Genomic DNA, 22,254 nt, shown 5'->3' with positions numbered 1-22,254 from the left:
TAAAGCAGGGGAAATTAGTTTCATCTCTGGAGATGTCAAAGAAAGGCAGTGTGATGGAAGAATCACTGAACCAGACACTTCATACCGAAGAGTAAATTGAAGCTGAAATAGGAAATAGGTCAAGTTTAAGGAGAAACCGCAAGAAAGCTAATAGAAAGACTTGAGAATTATTAAACTTTTTTTTTTTTTTGCAATATATGGTTTGTTAAAAATATCTTTCAGGCTAAAAATATTGGACTCTCAGTGTGACCTTTAAAGATCAGCAGTACCCCTGACTAGTTTCCCCAGGTTGAACCGCCTGAGCATGTTAAAGATGAAAATAGGAATCTAATCAGAACATTTATTACACCGTAAAGCAATTTTCTGAAAATGTTACTCAGTTCTGTGACCTCATTACCAGGCATCTGTTACCAAGGTCAGTGTCCAAGTTTATTTTGGCTGAGCAAAGCACAAGCATATGAAGGAGCTTCAAGGATTTTACTGAGGATGTTCAACATCCCATAGCTTTCACACGAGAAATGCGGGTGGCTTTTGTACAGATGAGCAACACTCCTGCCAGACGAAGGACAGATGAAGAAAAGTACTTTTAGTCGTATTAACCATCTCTTGGGATTTTCTTTGGCAGCCTCTTCCTGGTGAATTCTTTGGCAGATATTATAAAAAATCAATTATCACAGAAATGAGAGTATTAAAGTTAAAATTTCTGAAATCTTATTGACTGTAAATGATGACGATTAGGTCAAAAATCCTGACATCTTGCTATCTGTTTTAATGGCTTTCTGTTTGTGAAACGATTTGAGGAGATTCAGCTGCTTAGTATCATCCATTTAGAAAGGGAGCACTTCTTTAGACAATGAAGAAGAAAGATCATATTTTTTTCTCTGCAATCTAGGAAAGCACAATATTATAATGAAAGTTGAATTCTATAGCAGTTGAGTTGTCAGCATTTTTTAGCCCTGATTCTGCCACTAATTAGCAGTGAGATTTGGGGCAGTCATCTGCACTGATCTCTCTAAGTATTTATTTTCTTACCCGTAAAATGCAGGGGTAAAAACTGACTTCTAAAACCCCTTATGCTCTAAAACAGTGGTTCTCAGCTGGGGGCAGTTTTGCCTTCCAAGGGACATTTGGCAATGTCTGGAGACGTTGTGGGTTGTCACAAGTTAGGGGGGTGCTGCCAGTGGCATCTCAGGTAGAGGACAAGGATGCTGCTTAATATCCTACAAGGCACAGGACGGCATCCCCCCCACACACACAGAATTATCTAGCCCAAAATAGCGTTAGTGCTGAAGTCGAGAAACCCTGCTCTAAAAGTATGATGAGTCAGAAAAGGCTAAAAGAATACATAAATATGTATAGGTAGTTTGGGTGATGGGTTACAAATAATCTTTCTTTTTTATATTTTTCTCTGTTACAAACATTCTTCAATAAATATATATTGCTTTAATCTTAAAACCACTAAAATATATTTTTCACTTAATGCAAATGCAATCAATTCCATTCTAGGCTTGATCAGATTGTGTTAAATGTCCACAGGGAAAAGCCATTTCCCTAAAAACTGGGGACTGACCCTATCTGCAGTTATAATGTAGTATGTCAAAGATCAACAAGAAATAGAGCTTCATGGCTATTCATTATTGAACAGTATCATAAAAATTGTTCCATAAAAGATTGTTCGTATGCTTGTAAGATTATAAAGCATTGCTGATTATGTTTTTGAATTCTTAATTTAAAAATGTGAAGAGGATAGGTTGAGGTTTTATACAAAGATGCTGATAAGCATGGTAAATTCCCCTTATTTAACACAAAATATAGTAACTTTAATGTAATATATAACCAGGATATGAAGTATTTAAACAAAGGCAGAATCGTTTGGGTATAAAGAAGTTAGAATTAGTCATACATGCAGGGTCCCTTTTCACAGATGCCAACTGTAGACTTGGATGCTTGAGCAGACATTCAGATTCTCTAGTGCCCTTGGATATAAGTGAGCTCTGTGTGAGGCCAGCTCGGGAAGCTGCTTCTCAGCTGGAGGATTCTTTCCAGAGCTTGAATGTGTTAGATTTGGTCCCAGCCCTCCCACCCAGACAGCCCTTACAGTGTTCTTAGTTTCTTAAATGGATGTTCTGGGCTCCAAATTCAAACCCCGAGAACTCAGAGTTACCTGAAGGCAGGAACACTTCTGCTAATGATGTGAAATATTCTACAGAATGCTTTTTAATTACTTTGACGTTTGCTTTCTCATCATAATCTTTCTGTTACCTTCTCTTTGATTTTTAGGACCAATTTTAACAGACAGTGTACATACATTTCTGTAGAGAATAGGATCTAAAATACTGGGATATAGAATTACCTTGTGGATGGTAACGCCCTTCCAACTTATTGACTAAGACTGCTCTTTCCACACGTATTTTCCTCCTCAGACTAGAACCTGTCTTCATTTTTTTTTTCTTTTTTTTTGCGGTCCGCGGGCCTCTCAGTGTTGTGGCCCCTCCCGTTGCGGAGCACAGGCTCCGGACGCGCAGGCTCAGCGGCTACGGCTCACGGGCCCAGCCGCTCCGCGGCATATGGGATCTTCACGGACCGGGGCACGAACCCGTGTCCCCTGCATCGGCAGGCGGACTCTCAACCACTGCGCCACCAGGGAAGCCTTTACAGTGCTCTTTATTTGTTCACATGGTTCCTATTATATTTACTGTCCAGCGTCCTTTCCTTTCAGCTAGAATGACTTCCTTTGGTATTTGTTATAGGGGAGGGCTGCTAGTGACAAATTCTTAGTTTTTAAAAATCTTTGTCTGAATTTGTTCTTTAAAGGACAGTTTTGCTGGATAGTGAATACACATTTGAAACTTCTTTTCTCTCAAAACTTTGAATATGTCATCCCAGTGCTTTCTGTCCTCCATGGTTTCTGAAAAGGCATTGTTAATTTAAACAAAATCTCAATATCTTTTGTATTGTTATTGACAAGTGACTATAATTCCCTGTTTATGCCCTCAAAATGTAGAAACAATTTTTTCTTTTAATTATGGGAGTAAGGGATTTAGATATTGGAAAAATGATCAAGAAATGGATCAGAAATTCTTATAGTATACTATGTTACAATTAAAACTTCGCTATACCATCTATGACTAATTTTGTAATATGAAGAAATTTTTGAAAAAAATCGCTCATCTGCCTAAACATCACACTGTTTTCATTTTTTAATATTTTTCCCTAACTATAACCATACTGCATACTTGTGCCCATATTTTGCATGATTTAGAATTCTGAGGTGGAGGGTAGGTATTTCCACTTAACATTGTATTGCAAACATAATTCCCTTATTAATGGAATTCTTGTGCTAAATATATAAAAATTACAGGGAATAGGTCTGCCTTTAGCTGCAATTATTTTATGATGACACCTCTCCTTTAAAGTGGTCACATTAGATACTTATAATCTATGTAATATTTTTGAAGTTCATAATAGTGCAATAGTTCTCTCCCCATATTAGTTCTATTCTGGACCCATTAGAAAATATACAGTGGAAAAAAATGATTTTTCAAAGTGATAATGGCTGTTGAAGTGCCATGGGTCTTCAAGGAGGGTACAGCCCCTTTTTGCTTTTGTCTACAGTACCAGGCCTTTTTGGGGGATTGATAATACTTGGGGCTAGAGGGTTGGTTACTCAAGAGCTACATTAAAATACATACTGTATATAGATCACCCAGATACCTCAGGGTTGGTCCTTGCTCACCTTTAATGTAAACCTGAAGCAGACGCCTAGTGGATGGTGTAATCTACCCATGTAGATACCCATGACTGTACCTGTAGTTTGGTGCTGAAACTCTCTATATAAACTCCAGTGTTTACATTAAAACATGCTGCAACCTATGGAGAACTTTCCAACAGTCAAGAGTAATGAAAAAGAAGAGGCATAAAAAGAGTATTTAGTTTACTTATTACATTCTCAATATCAGTCCCATACCACGTGCACTCAGAGAACAGAAGAAGCTGAAGATTTGTCCCTCTCTAGTTTCTTAAAATCTTGCTCTGGAGGCAAAATATATAAAGTACAGCAATAGAACTAACATTAATTTGTGAGTTCATTTGTGAGATATGCCCGAAGTAATTAGTTGATTATAATCATTAAAGATACCAAAGTTTGTGGGTGCTATAAAGCTAGACTTATTCAATGGCACTTTGACTCATTTGCATGCTGAGATGTACTTTCTTGAGTGGGAGGGTTTGGGAGTTACAGTAGAGGGTATCATGGACGTATATTATCATTCATTTGGCAATAGGCAAACAGTCAAGAATTGCTGAGAGAGGGCACAGAAATACAAAGGTAGGAATAGAGAAAATGACAGTTCTGAGAAAACAAGGCATCTGTTTCAGATGAGCACTGATCACTTCCTTTTAGTGTGTGTCTGAAGTCTTCTGTCATCCTCTATTTAAGAAGCAAATCGTATCCGATAAAAAGAGAGTATAATGAATTAAACCTTGTCAAGAATGTTTAAAGATGTGTGGAATCCAATTATTTTTACTGAGGATATAGACCCTTTAATTTAATAATTCTTTTTCATAATTCAAAAAATATGGTAGAAATTACAAAGCTTTAAGTGGGGTATGAAAATGGTGTTTGGGTTTGACAGAATAGGATATCATTCACTCGGAGTAGCTAAATCAAGACTCATGAAACAAGACCTTTTTCTTCAGTGTAAAATACATGTTAGCAGTAATGTTGGAATGTTTATAGTGCCCTAGGCTTTGAAATTTAGAGATGAACCATTATGGATGAGTTTCTACAGTTACATTATAACTAGAGGCAATCATAAATTCACATGTGTGAGAAGAAGAAATAATAAGTGTAAAAAAAAACCTTTAGAAGAATATTTTTAATCCAGCTATAAATAAGAAATGAGTCATCTGTATGCTATGCAAATTTTCAAGTGGGTAAATTTAGAAATTATTTTTTTCTCTTTACAAAACTTTATACTTTGGGGGGAAATGTAGTTATGTCTGAGAAGTTCAGAAATGTCCCTTTCAAAGCTGTGCAGTGATGAAAAGCATTGAACTTTCTGCAGTAACGGGAATGTCCTGTATCTGCACTGTCCAATACAATAGCCACTAGCCACGTGTGGCTATTGAGCATTTGAAATGTAGCTAGTGCAATTAAGGAGCTGAATTTTTAAACTTATTTAATTTTAGTTAAATTTAAATACCCACTTGTACCTAATGTCTACCATATTGTTAAGGCTTTAAATTGACTTAAAGTTAAATTGTGTGTATTAGTAGATATGCTTTGCCGGATGGTGAATTCATTAACTGAATATCTTTCATACTCAAGATTCTTTGGCTCTTAAATTTTTTTTACTGTGTTCTAGGTAGAGCCATTACCACTCCTGACTTAGCTTTAAAACAGCATCTCTAGTCATGTACCAAAATGTTCATTGCAGCTCTATTTACAATAGCCCGGAGATGGAAACAACCTAAGTGCCCATCATCGGATGAATGGCTAAAGAAGATGTGGCACATATATACAATGGAATATTACTCAGCCATAAAAAGAAATGAAATTGAGCTATTTGTAATGAGGTGGATAGACCTAGAGTCTGTCATACAGTGTGAAGTAAGTCAGAAAGAGAAAGACAAATACCGTATGCTAACACATATATATGGAATTTAAGGGGAAAAAAATGTCATGAAGAACCTAGGGGTAAGACAGGAATAAAGACATAGACCTACTAGAGAATGGACTTGAGGATATGGGGAGGGGGAAGGGTGAGCTGTGACAAAGCGAGAGAGAGGCATGGACATATATACACTACCAAACGTAAGGTAGATAGCTAGTGGGAAGCAGCCGCATAGCACAAGGAGATCAGCTCGGTGCTTTGTGACCACCTGGAGGGGTGGGATAGGGAGGGTGGGAGGGAGACGCAAGAGGGAAGAGATATGGGAACATATGTATATGTATAACTGATTCACTTTGTTATAAAGCAGAAACTAACACACCATTGTAAAGCAATTATACCCCAATAAAGATGTTAAAAAGAAAAAGAAAATTAGGTATAGGCTATGTTATAATAAAGTAGAATTTATGTTTAAAAAAAAAAACAGCATCTCTTTTACTTTAAAAAGTTCTTCTGAATCATAAATGTAAGCCTCAAAGTGCTGCTTTTAGGAGAGAGAAATATTATGGATGATGTTTACAGAGGGGATAAGCTCATTATACATTTTTTTACATTCTTGAATTAAATTTAAAGCTGAAATGTTTGGGAGTGGAATGTACTGATGTCTACAACTTGCTTTGAAATGCATTAAAAATTGATTGATGGATGGATAGATGGTAAATATGTGGTAAAGCAGATATAGCAAAATATAAACGATATATGGGTATCCACTGTAGAATTCTTTCAACTTTTCTGAATGTTTCATTTTAAAATGAATAAGCTTCATGACAAAATGTTGGAGGAAAGTTAAATGGAAACATACTAAGTATTTTAAAGTGCATTTCTTTTCTCGGATCTATCACTTCTCTGTTAAATAGAGCCAAGGAGCAATAACTGAACGTTTACGAAGTTTCAGTATGCATGATCTAACAGCTATCCAAGGTGATGAGCCTGTGGGACAAAGACCATACCAACCTCTCCCAGAAACAAAAAAGAAAAGTAAACCAGCCTCCGGTGAATCACCAGGTGTGCTTGTTTTGTTTTAATGTATTGTTCTTTCATAATTGGGATCTTGAGTCAAGATGGGTACTAAAATAATACCTGGTCGCTAGCTGAATTTGGGTAAACAACATTTATTTTTAAGCTTATTTTCTTGAGCTTCACACTTAACTGTATGTAGGTCTCCTTCTCTAAATTTTCTCTAAATAAGGTTAGTGCTTGCTTTTTGTTGACTCTGGAGATAATCCAGTTAAGAAAGTAGCAGTAGCGCCTTGTGCTGCCGTGAATTTTTGAAAGCAGTGGATGTGGTTACCCTCTACCACCAGCACTAGTTCTGACCTGTGATCTCTAACTTGCTACTCAAACTATGTACTGGCATCTCAGTTTTATAATTAAACCCTCTTTAATGTAAGTGCTGTGAACAAAGAAGGATATTGACTTATAAGATAAAAAGTTTTAAGCAGGTGACAAAAGATGACAGGTTTGAAAATAGGATTACTCCCATGGAAAAATGTGTTGAAATCATGACTTGTAGACTAAGAACTACCTTGTTCTAATGTAAATTGTAAGCATGTCATAGTTGATACGTTCTAAAATTTTAGTAAATTTTTGTGGTCTTAGAAACATACACATAAACAAAAAGACATAGTCCCTTAGTCATTTTTTTTGCATATAAGAAAGTTGTAGTTCAAGACCTAATTGAGAACTAAGATCTTCAGGATATTTCTTATTAAAGTATTATTAGGTTCATAAGGTGCAGGGCTACTTGATCTCTTTTTTTTGTTTTTTAAGTAGAAGTTTTCTTCTGAGGGAGACTGAAAATCATCCTTTATGATTAAAACCAATTTGAAAAGAGCAGTTCCGAAGTGAGAGAGTAGCATTGACATATATACACTACCAAATGTAAAATAGATAGCTAGTGGGAAGCAGCTTGTTGCTTTGTGACCACCTGGGAGGGTGGGAGGGAGACGCAAGAGGGAGGGAATATGGGGATATGTGTATATGTATAGCTGATTCACTTTGTTACACAGCAGCAACTAACACACCATTGTAAAGCAATTATACTCCAATAAAGATGTTAAAAAAAAAAAAGAGGGACTTCCCTGGTGGCACAGTGGTTAAGAATCCGCCTGCCAATGCAGGGGACACGTGTTCGATCCCTGGTCCGGGAAGATCCCACATGCCACGGAGCAACTAAGCCCATGTGCCACAACTACAGGGCCTGCGCTCTAGAGCCCGTGAGCCACAACTACTGAGCCCATGTGCCACAACTACTGAAGCCAGTGCTCCTAGAGCCCGTGCTTTGCAACAAGAGCAGCCACTGCAATGAGAAGCCCGCGCACCACAACGAAGAGTAGCCCCTGCTCACCACAACTAGGGAGAGCCCGCGTGCATCAACGAAGACCCAACACAGCCAAAAATAATGAATTAATTAATTTTAAAAATGAAAGAAAGAAAAGAACAGTCCCTTCTTATAAAGGAAAAATAGTGAACTTTCTTCTAAGTTCTCCCCAGAATGAATAACTTTAAAAAGCTGGTGGCTATTATCTAAGAGGTAGTAATTAAGTATTGGCCATTGATTAAGGTACTAATGCCTTTAAGAGTGAGGAAACTTTGAACCTTGAACCATCATCCTTAATACTTTAATCATGTAAAAGTAGTCCCTAATAGGCATTTTCTTAATATGCATTTTAAAAATGAGGTATACTGATTTTGTTTATGGGGACTGCTATATATATTTTGCTGGTTTGGACCAGTAATCTGAGTCCTTTATCAGCAGTTTATTCATAATTATACCTTAGAATTGGTTAAGAATTGTATTCCAATTATTTAAATAAAACCAGGATTATAAATTTGAAAATCCATGACACTAGTTTTATGGTATCCATCTATTAAATTTAAAATGGTGTGACTAAAATATTTTAGGATAGTGAGGTGTTAATTAGTTCTTCTGTTAAATTTTAAACCATGAAATTAAAAGAACAAGAAAGTTGGGAAACAAACACTCTGATACACTTTTTATGAGAGTTTAAAGTAGAATAATCGTTATGGATGACAGTCTGGCAAGAATTATCAAAATGTATTCTTTTTAACTCAGCAAGAAACTTCTAAGAACATGTCATAAGGAAATAATCAGACAAGTGTTCAAAGATACAGGTACAAAGATGTATGAATGTTCATCCTGTTTTTGTTTATAGTAACAAAATATTGGAACAAACCAAATTCCTAAGAGAAATGGGTAAGAAAAAAGGTGGCTATTAGCCGTGAAAAATAATAATGTCAGTTTATACTTACTGACATGAAAACATATCCAGATTGGGGGCGGGGGAGAACAATAACAGTGAAACAATGTGTCTGTTATGATCCTATACCATAGAGGAACAGTAGATAGACGATGAAATGGATCAGTATATGTGAAGTTGTTTTTCAGATACATGTACATAGAGGAGAGTCTGGAAGGAGTCTAAATGCTGCTAACTAAAATGTTAGCAGCATTTACCTCTGAGTTGTGGGTTTTTAGTGATTTTTTTTTAATCAACCTGTTACCCTTAAAATCAGAAATAAGACAAACCTCCTTCTTGTTTTGAAAACAATTAAGGTATTCATTTTTTTATATCATGAATTTTTTTCTATTTTATTTACTTCCAAACTTCCTCAAGAAAAGCAAGTTGGTACATTTTTTAGTGTGGGAAGTATATTTATATTGCAAAGTCTGTTTACTAATATTTCGTGTAATCAATACAGTTAGCTCAGAACACAAGCAAATTCAAATATTTGGAAAAGTGGTTCCCTTTTGAAAACTAGTAATGGCTTGCTCTGAGCGGTTTGAGGTTAGCTGATTGAGAGAAGTCTTGCTTTGATGAAGTTACTCAAGTCCGCATGTTGTCACTATGGGAAAAAGAGCTCCCTCCAAATGCTTTTTTGTAAGAAAATAGACACCTTGAACATGATGTTCACTTCCTTAGAAAGAACACCACATTCTGATAAGTGGAAATATTTTTTCTGCAAAGAACCTGCTGCTCCCATATTAGTTAAAAATGGTTCAATGTTCAGTTTCAATATACCAGCACATAAAGAGATTTCTGTTTTGTCTTATTTTTGATGCTTTACATATGTATTTAATCCTTAAGATGACTCTGCAGGTTAAATATTTTTATCCTTATTTTGTAGATGAATAAACTGAGACTTAAGGAGATTAAATTACTTGTCACAGACCACATACTCAATGACAGAAATGAAGTATCCAAGGTTCCTAACCTAATTCTTACTCTTTTTTTACTTTATAAAGAGACTGCACTTAGTGAGACACTTGGGCTGGAACAATGAATTCAAACAATTTGGCAGGGGTGACCTTAGAGATGCTTTAGTCAAAGATGGCAAATAAGTGACATGCCTCCTCTCTGCTCCTGTGCCCATGGCAGCCATTGCTAATGGACTGTGGCCCTTCCCACGCTGGCTCAGAATCCCTCTCAACACAGTGCCCCAGACAGCTCAACTGGCTCAGGGTTGGCGTTCACGGAGAAACATATTCATCTCCCATCCGCCTCAACAGCTTACCAGATAGGAAAACTGAGACCCAGAGAGGCAAGACTCACTCAAGGTCTTAACAGCTGTTAAGTGGCCAAGTACTCATTTCTCCTCACATGGATCCAGGGCCCCTTCCACCACGATAACTAAGGCCGCTTCCAAGTCAACTTTCCATGATTCTGCACTTACATTAATACATTAATACATGGAAACTGCTTAGAACAGTGCCTTGTCCATGCTAAGTACTGGATCAGTATTGGCTATTATAAGGGGGGAGGGGGGACTTAAAATATACCAATTCTAAGATGTACGAGCTATGAATAAAACCAGGTCAGTTTGCAAAAGCATCTGCTACTTTTCCTAAAATGGTAACAGAGCTCTGGGCCGAAGGTGGTCAAACAGCTGCAGCCTTAGGCCTCAGGGCCCCCGGCAACACAGACTCCTCATTCTTAGGTCCTCAGTCACTCCCCCTCAGGAATGTGCATGGACAGCCCCATTCTGAGGATTTTGCCCAGTCTAGACTGATGACGGAAAGCAGCCGCCCTTGGCATCACCTTTGTCGGCGCCAGCAGCACCCCACCAGCTTCCCCTTGCCTGGGCTTGGAAGACCTGCAAACCATTCAGCCAGCTTGCCGGGCTCCTGTTCAGATAGGGCATCCATATTCGGGCTTTTCTCGTAATCTCGGGTCTCCCCCTCCTCCGAAGTCTTTAAAATCCTCGGGCAACTTTGATTAATACTATTTCCACCACTCACAGCAGAATTTTCATACATACTCATTTTCGGGTTTTTAAGTGGAATAGAAAATGAATATTTTATTGAAGATATTTGACTTGACTCCTCTCTTTTTGATGCAGTTTAGTTTAATAACTTGCTAAATTAAGCTTGTCGACTTCATCTCCTAACAGATCCCAAATTTGGCTCCTGTCTCCTCAATCCCTGGACTCTTTTATCATTTCTGGCCTGTTGTACTGCAGTAACCTCCCTGCTTCCAGTCTCAGCCACTTCTGATTCATTCTCCAAAGTACAAGAAGACTCCTTTAGAGAAACAAAATCTAATCATGTCGCCCTCCGATTAAAATGTTTCAATGCCCCCTCCCCCTTGCTCTCTGAAGCCCAAGCTCAATAGCGTGTGGTATATTAGCTCCCCAGACTTGGCATCACACTCTTTCATGTGCTCAGTGTATAGAATTATGAGTCTTTCAGGATTCGGCTTGGCCACCACCTCCTACAAGAAGTCTTCTCTTACCACCCACTTCCCCTACTGTGTGCTCCTGTAGCACCTTGGCCTTGTCTTCTATTTATAGCATTTATTACAGTATTGTCATGCCCACTAGACTCTGTCTCCTCTACTGGACTATATATTTCTTAGGGTAGAAGAAGACAGTTGTGTGTTTTTCAAGATAGTATCCCCCATAATTTAGTACACTGCCTCACACATAGTAATATTTTTAAAATATCAATACTTGGGCTTCCCTGGTGGCGCAGTGGTTGGGAGTCCGCCTGCCAATGCAGGGGATGCGGGTTCGTGTCCCGGTCCAGGAGGATCCCACATGCCATGGAGCGGCTGGGTCCGTGAGCCATGGCCGCTGAGCCTGCGCATCCGGAGCCTGTGCTCCGCAACGGGAGAGGCCACAACAGTAAGAGGCCCGTGTACCGAAAAAAAAAAAAAAAAAATATATATATATATATATATATATATATATATATATATTTCTCAATACTTGTGGAATAACAAATCAATCCATCACTTTTCCTGAAACAATATTTAGAAAACTAAGATTTTTTTTTAGTTGAAATTAGGAAGCAAAGAATAAGATGTATATATAATTATCATTTTGAATGCAAGTCCAATTCCTAATCACATGAAGTGAGAGGCAGTTGAAATCCAAGGGCCGTGTTTGTTGAAATGTAGCCTTATGCTTCATCTGTGGCCTTAGAGAACTTTTTGATCACAGTTGCTTCCTTTCTGATTCTTTCCTTGATTCCTTATTCTATGTTTTACCTTAGTTTTATTATATTGGGATTAGGGGTATTATATAAGCAACAGCAATAGAGAAAAATCTACAAATGGCAATCTAAAAATATTTTTTCTGGTTTATATTCCCCGTTTATAGAAGTAATACAATTTTTTAAATAAAAATTTGGCAATTTTTTTTAAAAAAGGAAAAATTAAGAAATTTAAAAGCCCACTTCCAACAGATATAATGGTTTCATTTTTATGTTTTTCAACACTTTGTTTCTATACATACATTTTTTTCCACTTAATATTGCACCAAGAGGGTTTTCCCAGGACTACTGACCCCATTCCCTCCCCTGGCCACACTGACCTCCTCACAGCTCTTCCACACAGTTATGCTTCCCAATGCCCCGGGGCCTTTGCACATGCTATCATGTCTACCTAGAACAAAATTCCTCCGACTGCTGCAGGAAAGCAAAGGATCTTGACCTATGTAATGACTGATTCTACTTCCAAATCCTTCCTGATTTCTAGCCTAGAAGTCTGGCAGTATAAAATTGTACTTCCTAAATATATAATTAAAGATGTTTATCTTATTATGAGACGAGGAAGCTTTTTTTTAATTAATTTTTATTGGAGTATGGTTGCTTTACAATGTTATGTTAGCCTCCACTGCACAACAAAATCAAAATGAATCAGCTATACACATATAGATATCCCTTCCGTTTTGGACTTCCCTCCCATTTAGGTTACCACAGTGCATTAGGTAGAGTTCCCTGTGCCATACAGTATGTTCCCATTATAACTCTTCATAGTTTGCTTAGTGATGCTCAAGTTATTCATGTCCTATGAGAGCAGATTAATAAACAATTATTCAGCATACTTTTCTTCACATGCAAAAAGTCCATCTCTTGCCCCCTCCTGAGCCTGGAAAACCTGCTACTTTTTTCTCATCTGAAGAAGGTATCTATGCTCCTTACCTTTATTGAAGGAGAATTTGAAACATAATGGGGCCTTGTAACGTCACCCCTGTCTTTCTTCTTTTTTTCTTTTCTTTTTGGCCGCTCCCTATGTCTTATGGGATCTTAGTTCCCAAGCCAGAGATGGAACCTAGGCCCTCGGCAGTGAAAACACAGAGTCCTAACCACTGGACCGCCAGGGAAGTCCCTCACCCCTGTCTTTATAACCTACCTAGTACTCCAGTTGCCTTAGACTTGAGCCCCTCTCTTGCGCCATCCAGGCAGTAGTTCTCAAAGTGTGGGCCCGGGACCAGTAGCATAAGCATCACCTGGGAACTTGCTAGGAATGTAGATTCTCAGCCCCACACCAGGCCCAGCAATGTTTGGATCAGTAAATTCTCCAGGTGACTCTAATAGGTGCTAATAAGTTTGTGCTAATAAACTCTAATAAAGTTTGAGAACCACTGCTTCAGGAATGGGAGTGTTCTTGTCCCTGAATCCCAGCCTCTCAGGGTGCTCTCAGATTTCCTGACAATAACCAGCCTGACTGCCTAGATGTTTGCATATTGGCCAATGTTAAGTCTTCGTTGCTACACATAGCAGCCTGTTAGCACACCCACAGGATCCATCTCTTACTGACCCTCCTGATGCTGGCTATTTTCTTTGACTAACATCAGTCATCATAGCCTGTGGTGTTTCTAATTACTGTAGCCTGTCTGGCTGGGTTTTATCTTAGCAGCTGCAACAGTGTCAGTTTAACTTCTCCATCACCTGCCCCCAGTGAATTATCTTGCCCATAGTTCTATCCCCTTTGGGTTTTATATGATTCCTTAAGTTCACTCTACCATTTCTGGTCTTGAAAAAAGGTTTGACACGTTGGGGAGTGAGAAGGACCCTGAGTTCCTAATTAAAGTCAAAGGTACAAATAACAGACCAAAACACACCGTTGCTTAGGTTGCTTAGAATTCACAAAAAGAGGACTTCCCAGGTGGTCCAGTGGTTAAGACTTTGCTACCAATGCAGGGGACCCGGTTTTGATCCCTGGTCAGGGAACTAGATCCCACCCACATGCCACAACTAAAGATCCTGCATGCTGCAACTAAGACCTGGTGCAGCCAAATAAATAAATAAATATTAAAAAAAAAAAGTTCACAAAAAGGAGAAAGGGCAGGAAGAGACTTTTCACTGTGTATCTATTTATATTCTTTGACTTTCGAACAAGACAGCCGTGTTAACCTACTAAAAAATAAAGTATTTTTAATTCTGAAAAATGCATAGTAAAAATAGGAATGGCCAGGGAAAACTTCCTGGAAGAAATGAGTTATGAGCCTCCTCTAGAATAGTGCAAGGGGCAAAGATTGATGGTAAAGGGCAGGGAACGCCTTCCAGATGAGACAGGGAGAAGAGCAAGCTGGCAAATGCAGAGAGCCGCCAATAGACGGGGTGAAGAGGCGGTGCTGACTGGCATCCTTTTACCAAAACATACTGGTTTTGACAACTCGTCTAGGTGATGGAATTCCACTGAGAGATGGAGATGAGAAAACAGATGAAGAAGCGGATGGGCCATATTCAGATGATGAGATGTTAACACACAAAGGGCTACGAAGATCACAAAGCATGAAATCTGTGAAAACCGTGAAAGGCCGAAAAGAGGTTAGTCAGGTATAGAGTTGTTTTCCCAGTGATTACTATTAAGGGGTTTCCTGCTGCATTCGCATTTAGGGTATCCGTAGATGAAGGGTCGGAATAATAGAGCACCGGCTATATTTAAAATTCTTTATTCAGATCAGATGGATTACGATCTCTGGAAATTTAGAAAATGGCAGATTCCTAGTCTTCCACTCTAAGTAGAAAATGGTATTCTCACACAGCAAAATCCTACGGTTGATGTGAGTACCCAGTGCCAGCCCTACGTATATGCAAGAAAAAGCAGTATTAAGTATGTACTTTTGTTCTGAACCAACTCTAAATAAGGATTAAATAGTAAAAGTCTGTCCATAATAATATGTTGTCTTTGTGCCCAGAAAGCAGTGGAGGATTTCAGCGAATGACCTCAGATTATTGTGGCAATGTTCATTGACATGTACCTAGCAAAGCATAAATAATAACAGTTAATAACAGTTTTAATAAGTTTTCATTTTTTATCAGTGTTAATTGTGCATATATGCAACATAATGCCAACTACATTTTGGAGTATATAGGTAGTGCTGTCTATTGAGTACACACTTAGCGCATAATTGATTGTTTATATCAGAAAAGTTAAAAAATTATTACTGTGATTATGAGCTATTAAGTCCTGTCTTATTTCAAAACCTAAGTCATAATAATAACACATTTCTCTCTTCAGGTGCGGTATGGGTCACTGAAATACAAAGTGAAGAAGAGACCACAAGTTTATTTTTAGTCATGTACATGTCAAGTATCCCAAGACAAATTATGCTAATACATCAACTTTTTTTCTAACATCATATATTCAGGATTTATACATTAAAATAATTCTTTAAATTGTGGTGGTGATAGGGTTTACTTTCATCTATTTAAATAGCTTTTATTTCTTTAACAATTACTCCCAAATCTTGACTACTAAAGGTAGTTATACAAAAATTGATAGATAGATATATCAGAAATAATAGAATACTGTGTTATCTATTGTCACATTCTTCAGAACACTGAGTGCCTGTGATGTAAAGTGAAACACAAACCCACAGTATACTTGAAAAGAGTCTTTTTATGGTTCAAGATACACCAGACTTTGTGATATTGTATTGTGTTTACCTGTATTTCTGTTACTATCCTCTCTATCACATGAGGATAGTAATTAAATAGGCCTCTAATCCAGCAGTGATAGAACAAGGGTATAATGTAAGATAAAGTACGCTTTATATTCTTCAAATTTTTACTTTGTTAATACTTTCTAGTTTTTCCACCATCAACTGAAAGTTTTCAAGGCAAATGTTTGAAAACCAGGTATCTACATAGCACTTTCATTCCTGACTAGTTTTGCACACTTGAAAATTGTTTACTTATTTTACAACTGTACATTTATTTTAAGTTTTATTAACACTGTGTTTATTGTTATTTGTCATATTCTGGCATGTCAAATTTATGCCTTGAATTACATCATCTCTTTTCCTGTGGGTTTCATTAGTTATATTCATTTAATTTTAATAATAAAAACCAGAGCTTATTTTTCAGTTTTAACTATTTTTACTTACCTTCTTTACAGATAAGAAGTTATTTTAAAACTCACCAGCTTCCCATATTTAGCTCTATAGTGTAGTTGAACTTAGCATGTTTTTGTTAACACTGGTTATGTTTTCAGCTTTTAAAAGTGGTAGCTTTTGTGAAATGGAGTCATAGACCAGTATAGCACTGAGGTATCTTCTAATTCATGAAATTAACCAACAGCCAATCCATTCACAAGCTTGGCACTGATACGAGCTGCTGATTTATAAATCTGGCATTGACTAGAACCATTTGAATCACTTCACTTCTAGCTGAAATAATTTCCTGAAGATACCTGCCAATGCAAAATACAAATGTTGTTAATCTTACATGTTAGAAATTATTATAATAGATTTTAGAAAAATACCATTTTTTTAATCCAAGAGAATTTGAGTTACTGAACTTTGAGGTTCTTTAGGTGGCATAGGTAACTATGCATTATGAACTCTAAGTAAATATATTTCTGATGATGGTTTTAGTGATCAGTAATCAAATTTGTATTATTATACTTGTTCAGATAATTTACTTGAGTTTTCTGTTTGTCCAAAAGAAAAAGCAGTGAGAGAGATTTGTAAGATCTTTGACCTTTCTACCTTCTAAGAAATGAAGCCAGCTAGCAATGTATATTCAGGACCTACTCAGAGTGTTGGTAGAGAACAGAATGTTTACTCAGGAGTACCTTAATATAATTCATACATTTCTCCTGATACAAGTCTTAAAATGTCTTCTAGATTATCTCACATTCTTGATAAGTACCACCGACTAAAACTTCATTCAACTTATTTTCCCCCAAAGTTTAATTCCATGAATATCTTCATCTGTTTTACCTTGACTAATTTTTAGCCTCTTCGTTTCTGGAAAGACTCTTTGTGTTCAAAATTTCTATGAATTCTGGTTATAAACTCTTGGAAGAGAGTTTTATTTATTTTGCCTAGTACTAGACTTCCCAGTATAAATGCTACCTGTGCCATGCTTATCTTTCCTACACAAAGGCAATGTCATCTCAAATTGCCTGACAAGGTCATTGTAAGTAAGTGACTTTGTATCAAAAACATTACCTTTGGGGGCTGATTTGCACCACTGTATTTTTTTTCAAGTCTAATTTCAGTATTAAACCTATTCTTTAATTATAGTAAACTCATGAATACTGTCCTAAGTTGGAGGAATTATTTATCCCTCTACACTTCTAGAATCAAAACGTTTAATGGAGGACAACACTAGTTTCAAAGAGATAATGCAAGTCCTTCTGTTTAATTGTATCTCTTTACACTGAACAATGCTTCCCCTCATGTGTTTGTTATATCCTTATATACAGTCAATGTCATTTTGCTGGTCTATCATTTCCTTTCTTTCCTTTTCTTACATTTCTTAAATTTGCTTCTTTTCTTTTATGTGTGTTTTAGCATGCTTTCTTTTGAATTTTGTATAATAAACGTAAATTTTTGTTTCTTTTAAGGTGGAACAGGTCATTTTTTGTTTTTCTGCTTTTAAGTCTAATGCTTTTAAAAGAGGTGTGTTAATCCCTAGAGCACAGTGCCTTGCTTCCCCCATTGCTTACCACTTGGCAGATGGGCTTTGGATGCTGCACGAGCCTTTCGGGCACTGTTTTGGTAGCTGTTAAAGTTTATCCAGAAATTGTAGCTGATGTTTTATTTTATTATATAGTCATTCAACTTGTTCATAATATTAACTATTTCCAGGGTTTGTTTGGAAGTACTAATTGATCTATTCTTTAGTTCACCATATTCTTTCTGGTATAAAAATGGGCCCGAAATAAGCCTTATTGCTAAGGAATTAATTATGTAAACCCCCATAGACCCTGCATAAGATTCCCTCCACACACTTCCCTATATGTATGTGGAATTGGGTAGAAAATGATGGTGCCAGCATTACCAATTATAAATACTTGAGTACACAGATTGATGGAACAAAATTATTAAAGTGTTTTCAGGGAACTTAATCCATATGTCACCACCAAAGATTTCTACAGTGTTATATGTACATATTCCAAATTTCTGTAAAACATTGGTTAGATAAATGTTTTTCTTTCTTTCTTTCTTTCTTTTTAAGTAACAGTTTGTACTCTGGAATGCTTGAACTTTTGTGTTATTAGAAATAATACAACTGTTAAATATTAGTAATTTGTATTTTTAATTGGAATGAACTAAATTTTTATTTTGATTTTCTTTTATCAGGAAAAATAAGAAGTTAATATGTATTGAAAAGCAATTTCCTATGTTTTTTTTCTGTTTAAGTTGATCCAGATGCAAAGCAGTTAGATAAATTTTGATAAGATCGTTATTGTGGTATGCAGTGTATGTTTCTCAGTAAACATCACTTAAGAGTAAAGCTTTCTGAAAGGAAAGTACAGCATTTATTCTCTTAATGTTTTTAAGATTTAATCTTCTAGTAGTTTTCTACAGATATAATGTATTTTAACTCTTTAAACATTGACCATGAATTAACGTTTTCTCTTCTAACACCTTTTAAATCTATGTACTTTAGTAGTTAAGAGAAAGCAGTTTTGCAATTTTTAATCCCTTTGTAAAGGCTATCTTTAGACCTAGTATGGCGGTAATTTTACAAATGTGGTTTTTCAAAACTTTAATATAAAATAAACTCATTTTATTAGTGGTAACTTGTATTTTTTTTCCTGTGTCAGAATATATATGTTAGGTTCCATGAAATTACATTATTTATTACTGAGTGTCTCTTGATTAAATAGTAGACACCATAGGTACACACTTAAGATACAAATCATAGAGCAAATTATAAAAATCATATACATTCTTTGAAATATTGCCATTTGCAACAACATGGGTGGACCTAGAGAATATCACACTAAGTGAAGTTAAGTCCAAGAAAGACAAGTACTATATGGTATCACTCATATGTGGGATCTGAAAAATAATACAAATGAATCTATATACAAAACAGAAACAGACTCAGAGACATAGAAAACAAACTTATGGTTACCAAAGTGGAAAGGGGTGTGGTATACATTAGGAGTATGGGATTAACAGATACAAACTACTATACATAAAATGGAGGGCCTTCCCTGGTGGCACAGTAGTTAAGAATCCGCCTCCCAATTCAGGGGACACAGGTTCAAGCCCTGGTCCAGGAAGATCCCACATGCCATGGAGCAGCTAAGCCCATGCGCCAAACTACTGAGCCTGCACTCTAGAGCCCACGAGCCACAACTACTGAGCCCGTGTGCCACAACTACTGAAGCCCGTGCCTAGAGCCCGTGCTCTGTAATAAGTGAAGCCACCATGATGAGAAGCCCACGCACCGCAATGAAGAGTAGCCTCCGCTCACCACAACTAGAGAAAGCCCGCACACAGCAACAAAGACCAACACAGCCAAAAATAAATAATAAAATAAAATAGGTAAGTAACAAGAATTTACTGTATAGCACAGGGAACTATATTCAATATCTTGTAATAACCTATAGTGGAAAATCTGAAAAAATATATACATGTATAACTGAAAAAAATCATACATTCTGGAATGCTCATCCATAGGATTACAAAAGAAACAACTGTTAAATTGAATGTTAGAAAAAGAAGGTAGGAAAAAACAACCAGTACAGAAACCCTAGCCATCATTTTATATTGTTAGCTGTCTCAGACATAAAATATAACACAAAATTCAATTTTATGTATCCTGGAAATGTTCCGGGGTTCCATCTGTTTTAAAGTCAGATGTCTGCCTCGCATTTAAACTTTAAAGAGAAAGCCTGTGTTTAAAAAAGTTTCTTTGTGTGACTTCATTATGATATATAATGTTTTAATGTATTTCCAAATGGAGTTATATTTTTGCTTTTATTAGGATACATATCCTTGTGTTAATCCAAAGAAGTTAGAAATTTAAATATTCAAAAGAATACAATGAATATATGAACTGCAGCATTTTATTCAGAGTTTTATTCTCCCTTTTAGTGGTTCACTGTTCTTCAGAATGAAATTCATGGAACAAAAATCATGTCAGAGGGCGTCCCTGGTGGCGCAGTTGGTTGGGAGTCCGCCTGCCGATGCAGGGGACGCGGGTTCGTGCCCCGGTCCGGGAAGATCCCACATGCCGCGGAGCGGCTGGGCCCGTGAGCCATGGCCGCTGGGCCTACGCGCCCGGAGCCTGTGCTCCGCAACGTGAGAGGCCACAACGGTAAGAGGCCCGCGTACCGCAAAAAAAAAAAAAAAAAAAATCATGTCAGAGACTGATTCATTGTTCCCTGGAAAACATTCTGCCTTTTACCTACCCATCAGTATTCTATTCTTGAAACTCTCTCCTTATGGTCTGGTTTTAGTAACATTTTTTAAATTGATTTTTTATGAGACGATGCTTTGAACTGAAATTTTAACACACAAGATTGATAACTGTCCATAAGTATAGGATACTAAGAGACTGTGCTCAAAAAAGCAGGAAAATCACCCCATTTACTCTTAGTTTACCTGGCAATCCCAGATTAAGGACAAGGGGAAAGAGGGAAAAAAAGGAAAATATGGTATTTTGGCACTATGTGCAAATCAAATAATTTTTTCATTCAAAAATATTCCTTGAGTGTCTACTGTGTATGGTAGCTCTGCACAATACCTATGTCCATGTAGGATAGCATAACAATTAACTTAAGGAAAATAATTCTTGCTTTAAAAATAACAAATTCATTGTTACCAAATGTTCAGATGGAGTATTATTTATGCTTTGATTTCTCCTAGGTTGTTGAATAATTTATTTGGTTTCTCTCAAAGCAGGTTTTGGTTTTTGGTGTTTTTTTTTTTTTTTAATTCTTTGTTCTCTTCTTTCCCTTACCTCTTACATCTGATACATTAGTAAGTCCTTTCGGCTCTCTCCAAAATATATACTGAATTTGACCATTAAAATCACCTCCCCTTCATTTTCCCTATTTTAAGCCATCATCATCTTTCACCTGGAGTACTCAGGGCATAAATGTTATTTAAGGCAGAATTTCTTGAAACTTTACTATATTTTTTGTAGCCTTGCAAATTTTTCAAGGTGACTTTTAACCTTGAGTTCCATAGAACTGTCACAGTTTCTTATCTTTTTAACTGTATTTTGGGGAAATACAAAAAGAGAAGGTTGTGAAGAGCAGTGAAGACCCAATGTAGCCAAAGATTAAATAAATCAATTTATTTAAAAAAAAAAAGGCAAGAGCAGATGGTTTTGCACATCAGCCTTGGAAGAGAAATTTTTCTCTTCTGAGCATTTTTTGTTTGTTTTTATTTGGCTGTTTGGGTCTTCATTGCTGCGCATGGGCTTTCTCTAGTTGCGGCGAGCAGGAGCTACTCTTGGTTGCGGTGCACAGGCTTCTCATTGTGGTGGCTTCTCTTGTTGCAGAGCACGGGCTCTAGGAGCCCGGGCTTCAGTAGTTGTGGCTTGCGGGCTCTAGAGCGCAGGCTCAGTAGTTGTGGCGCATGGGCTTAGTTGCTCTGTGGCATGTGGGCTCTTACCGGACCCGGGCTCGAATGCACTGGCAGGCAGATTCTCAACCACTGCACCACCAGGGAAGTCCCCTAAGCATTGTTTAATGCTGAAATTTAGAAAAGGTGAGTGAGGAGAGTCGAAGCCAGGTTAGAGTATCTGGCTGATATATATATTACATATATATGTATATCTATATTAACCATCATAATGTCCTTAAAATTAAGTTCCAAAGGAAACTCTATTTACCCTAAAATATAAAGTTGTTTGACTAATTCAATATGTAAAAATTCCAAATCTTGAATTTTATTAGTTTATCTTACAAAGAAAGGGAATGTTGCAGCACACGCTTTATTTGGGAGAGGGAGAATTATACCTTATAAGGCTTGTGATGCTCCTTGTGTTAGGTTGTGATAACTAAGATTTGTATATTTGTTTGTTTCCACACTTGGGGAAGTATCACTATTTTACAGATAGAGACACCGACACTCA

At 37.0% G+C, this 22,254-nt stretch overlaps 1 protein-coding gene across 1 annotated transcript in view; it reads left to right on the top strand.

Moving 5' to 3' along the window:
- The window catches only part of REEP3 (receptor accessory protein 3), a 100,744-nt gene extending 81,712 nt beyond the window's left edge, over positions 1-19,032 (top strand). The window contains exons 6-8 of the mRNA XM_079900225.1: positions 6,530-6,677; positions 14,603-14,748; positions 15,443-19,032. Coding sequence (XP_079756351.1) covers positions 6,530-6,677; positions 14,603-14,748; positions 15,443-15,499 — 351 coding nt within the window. The 3' untranslated portion in view covers positions 15,500-19,032. The remainder of the gene's footprint in view (positions 1-6,529; positions 6,678-14,602; positions 14,749-15,442) is intronic.
- Positions 19,033-22,254: the final 3,222 nt, after the last annotated feature.

Source organism: Stenella coeruleoalba (assembly GCF_951394435.1).
Source record: "Stenella coeruleoalba genome assembly, chromosome: 16".
NCBI lineage: Eukaryota > Metazoa > Chordata > Mammalia > Artiodactyla > Delphinidae > Stenella > Stenella coeruleoalba.
Note: the sequence above shows the minus strand (reverse complement) of the source record. Positions and strands in the feature narration are given on the sequence as shown.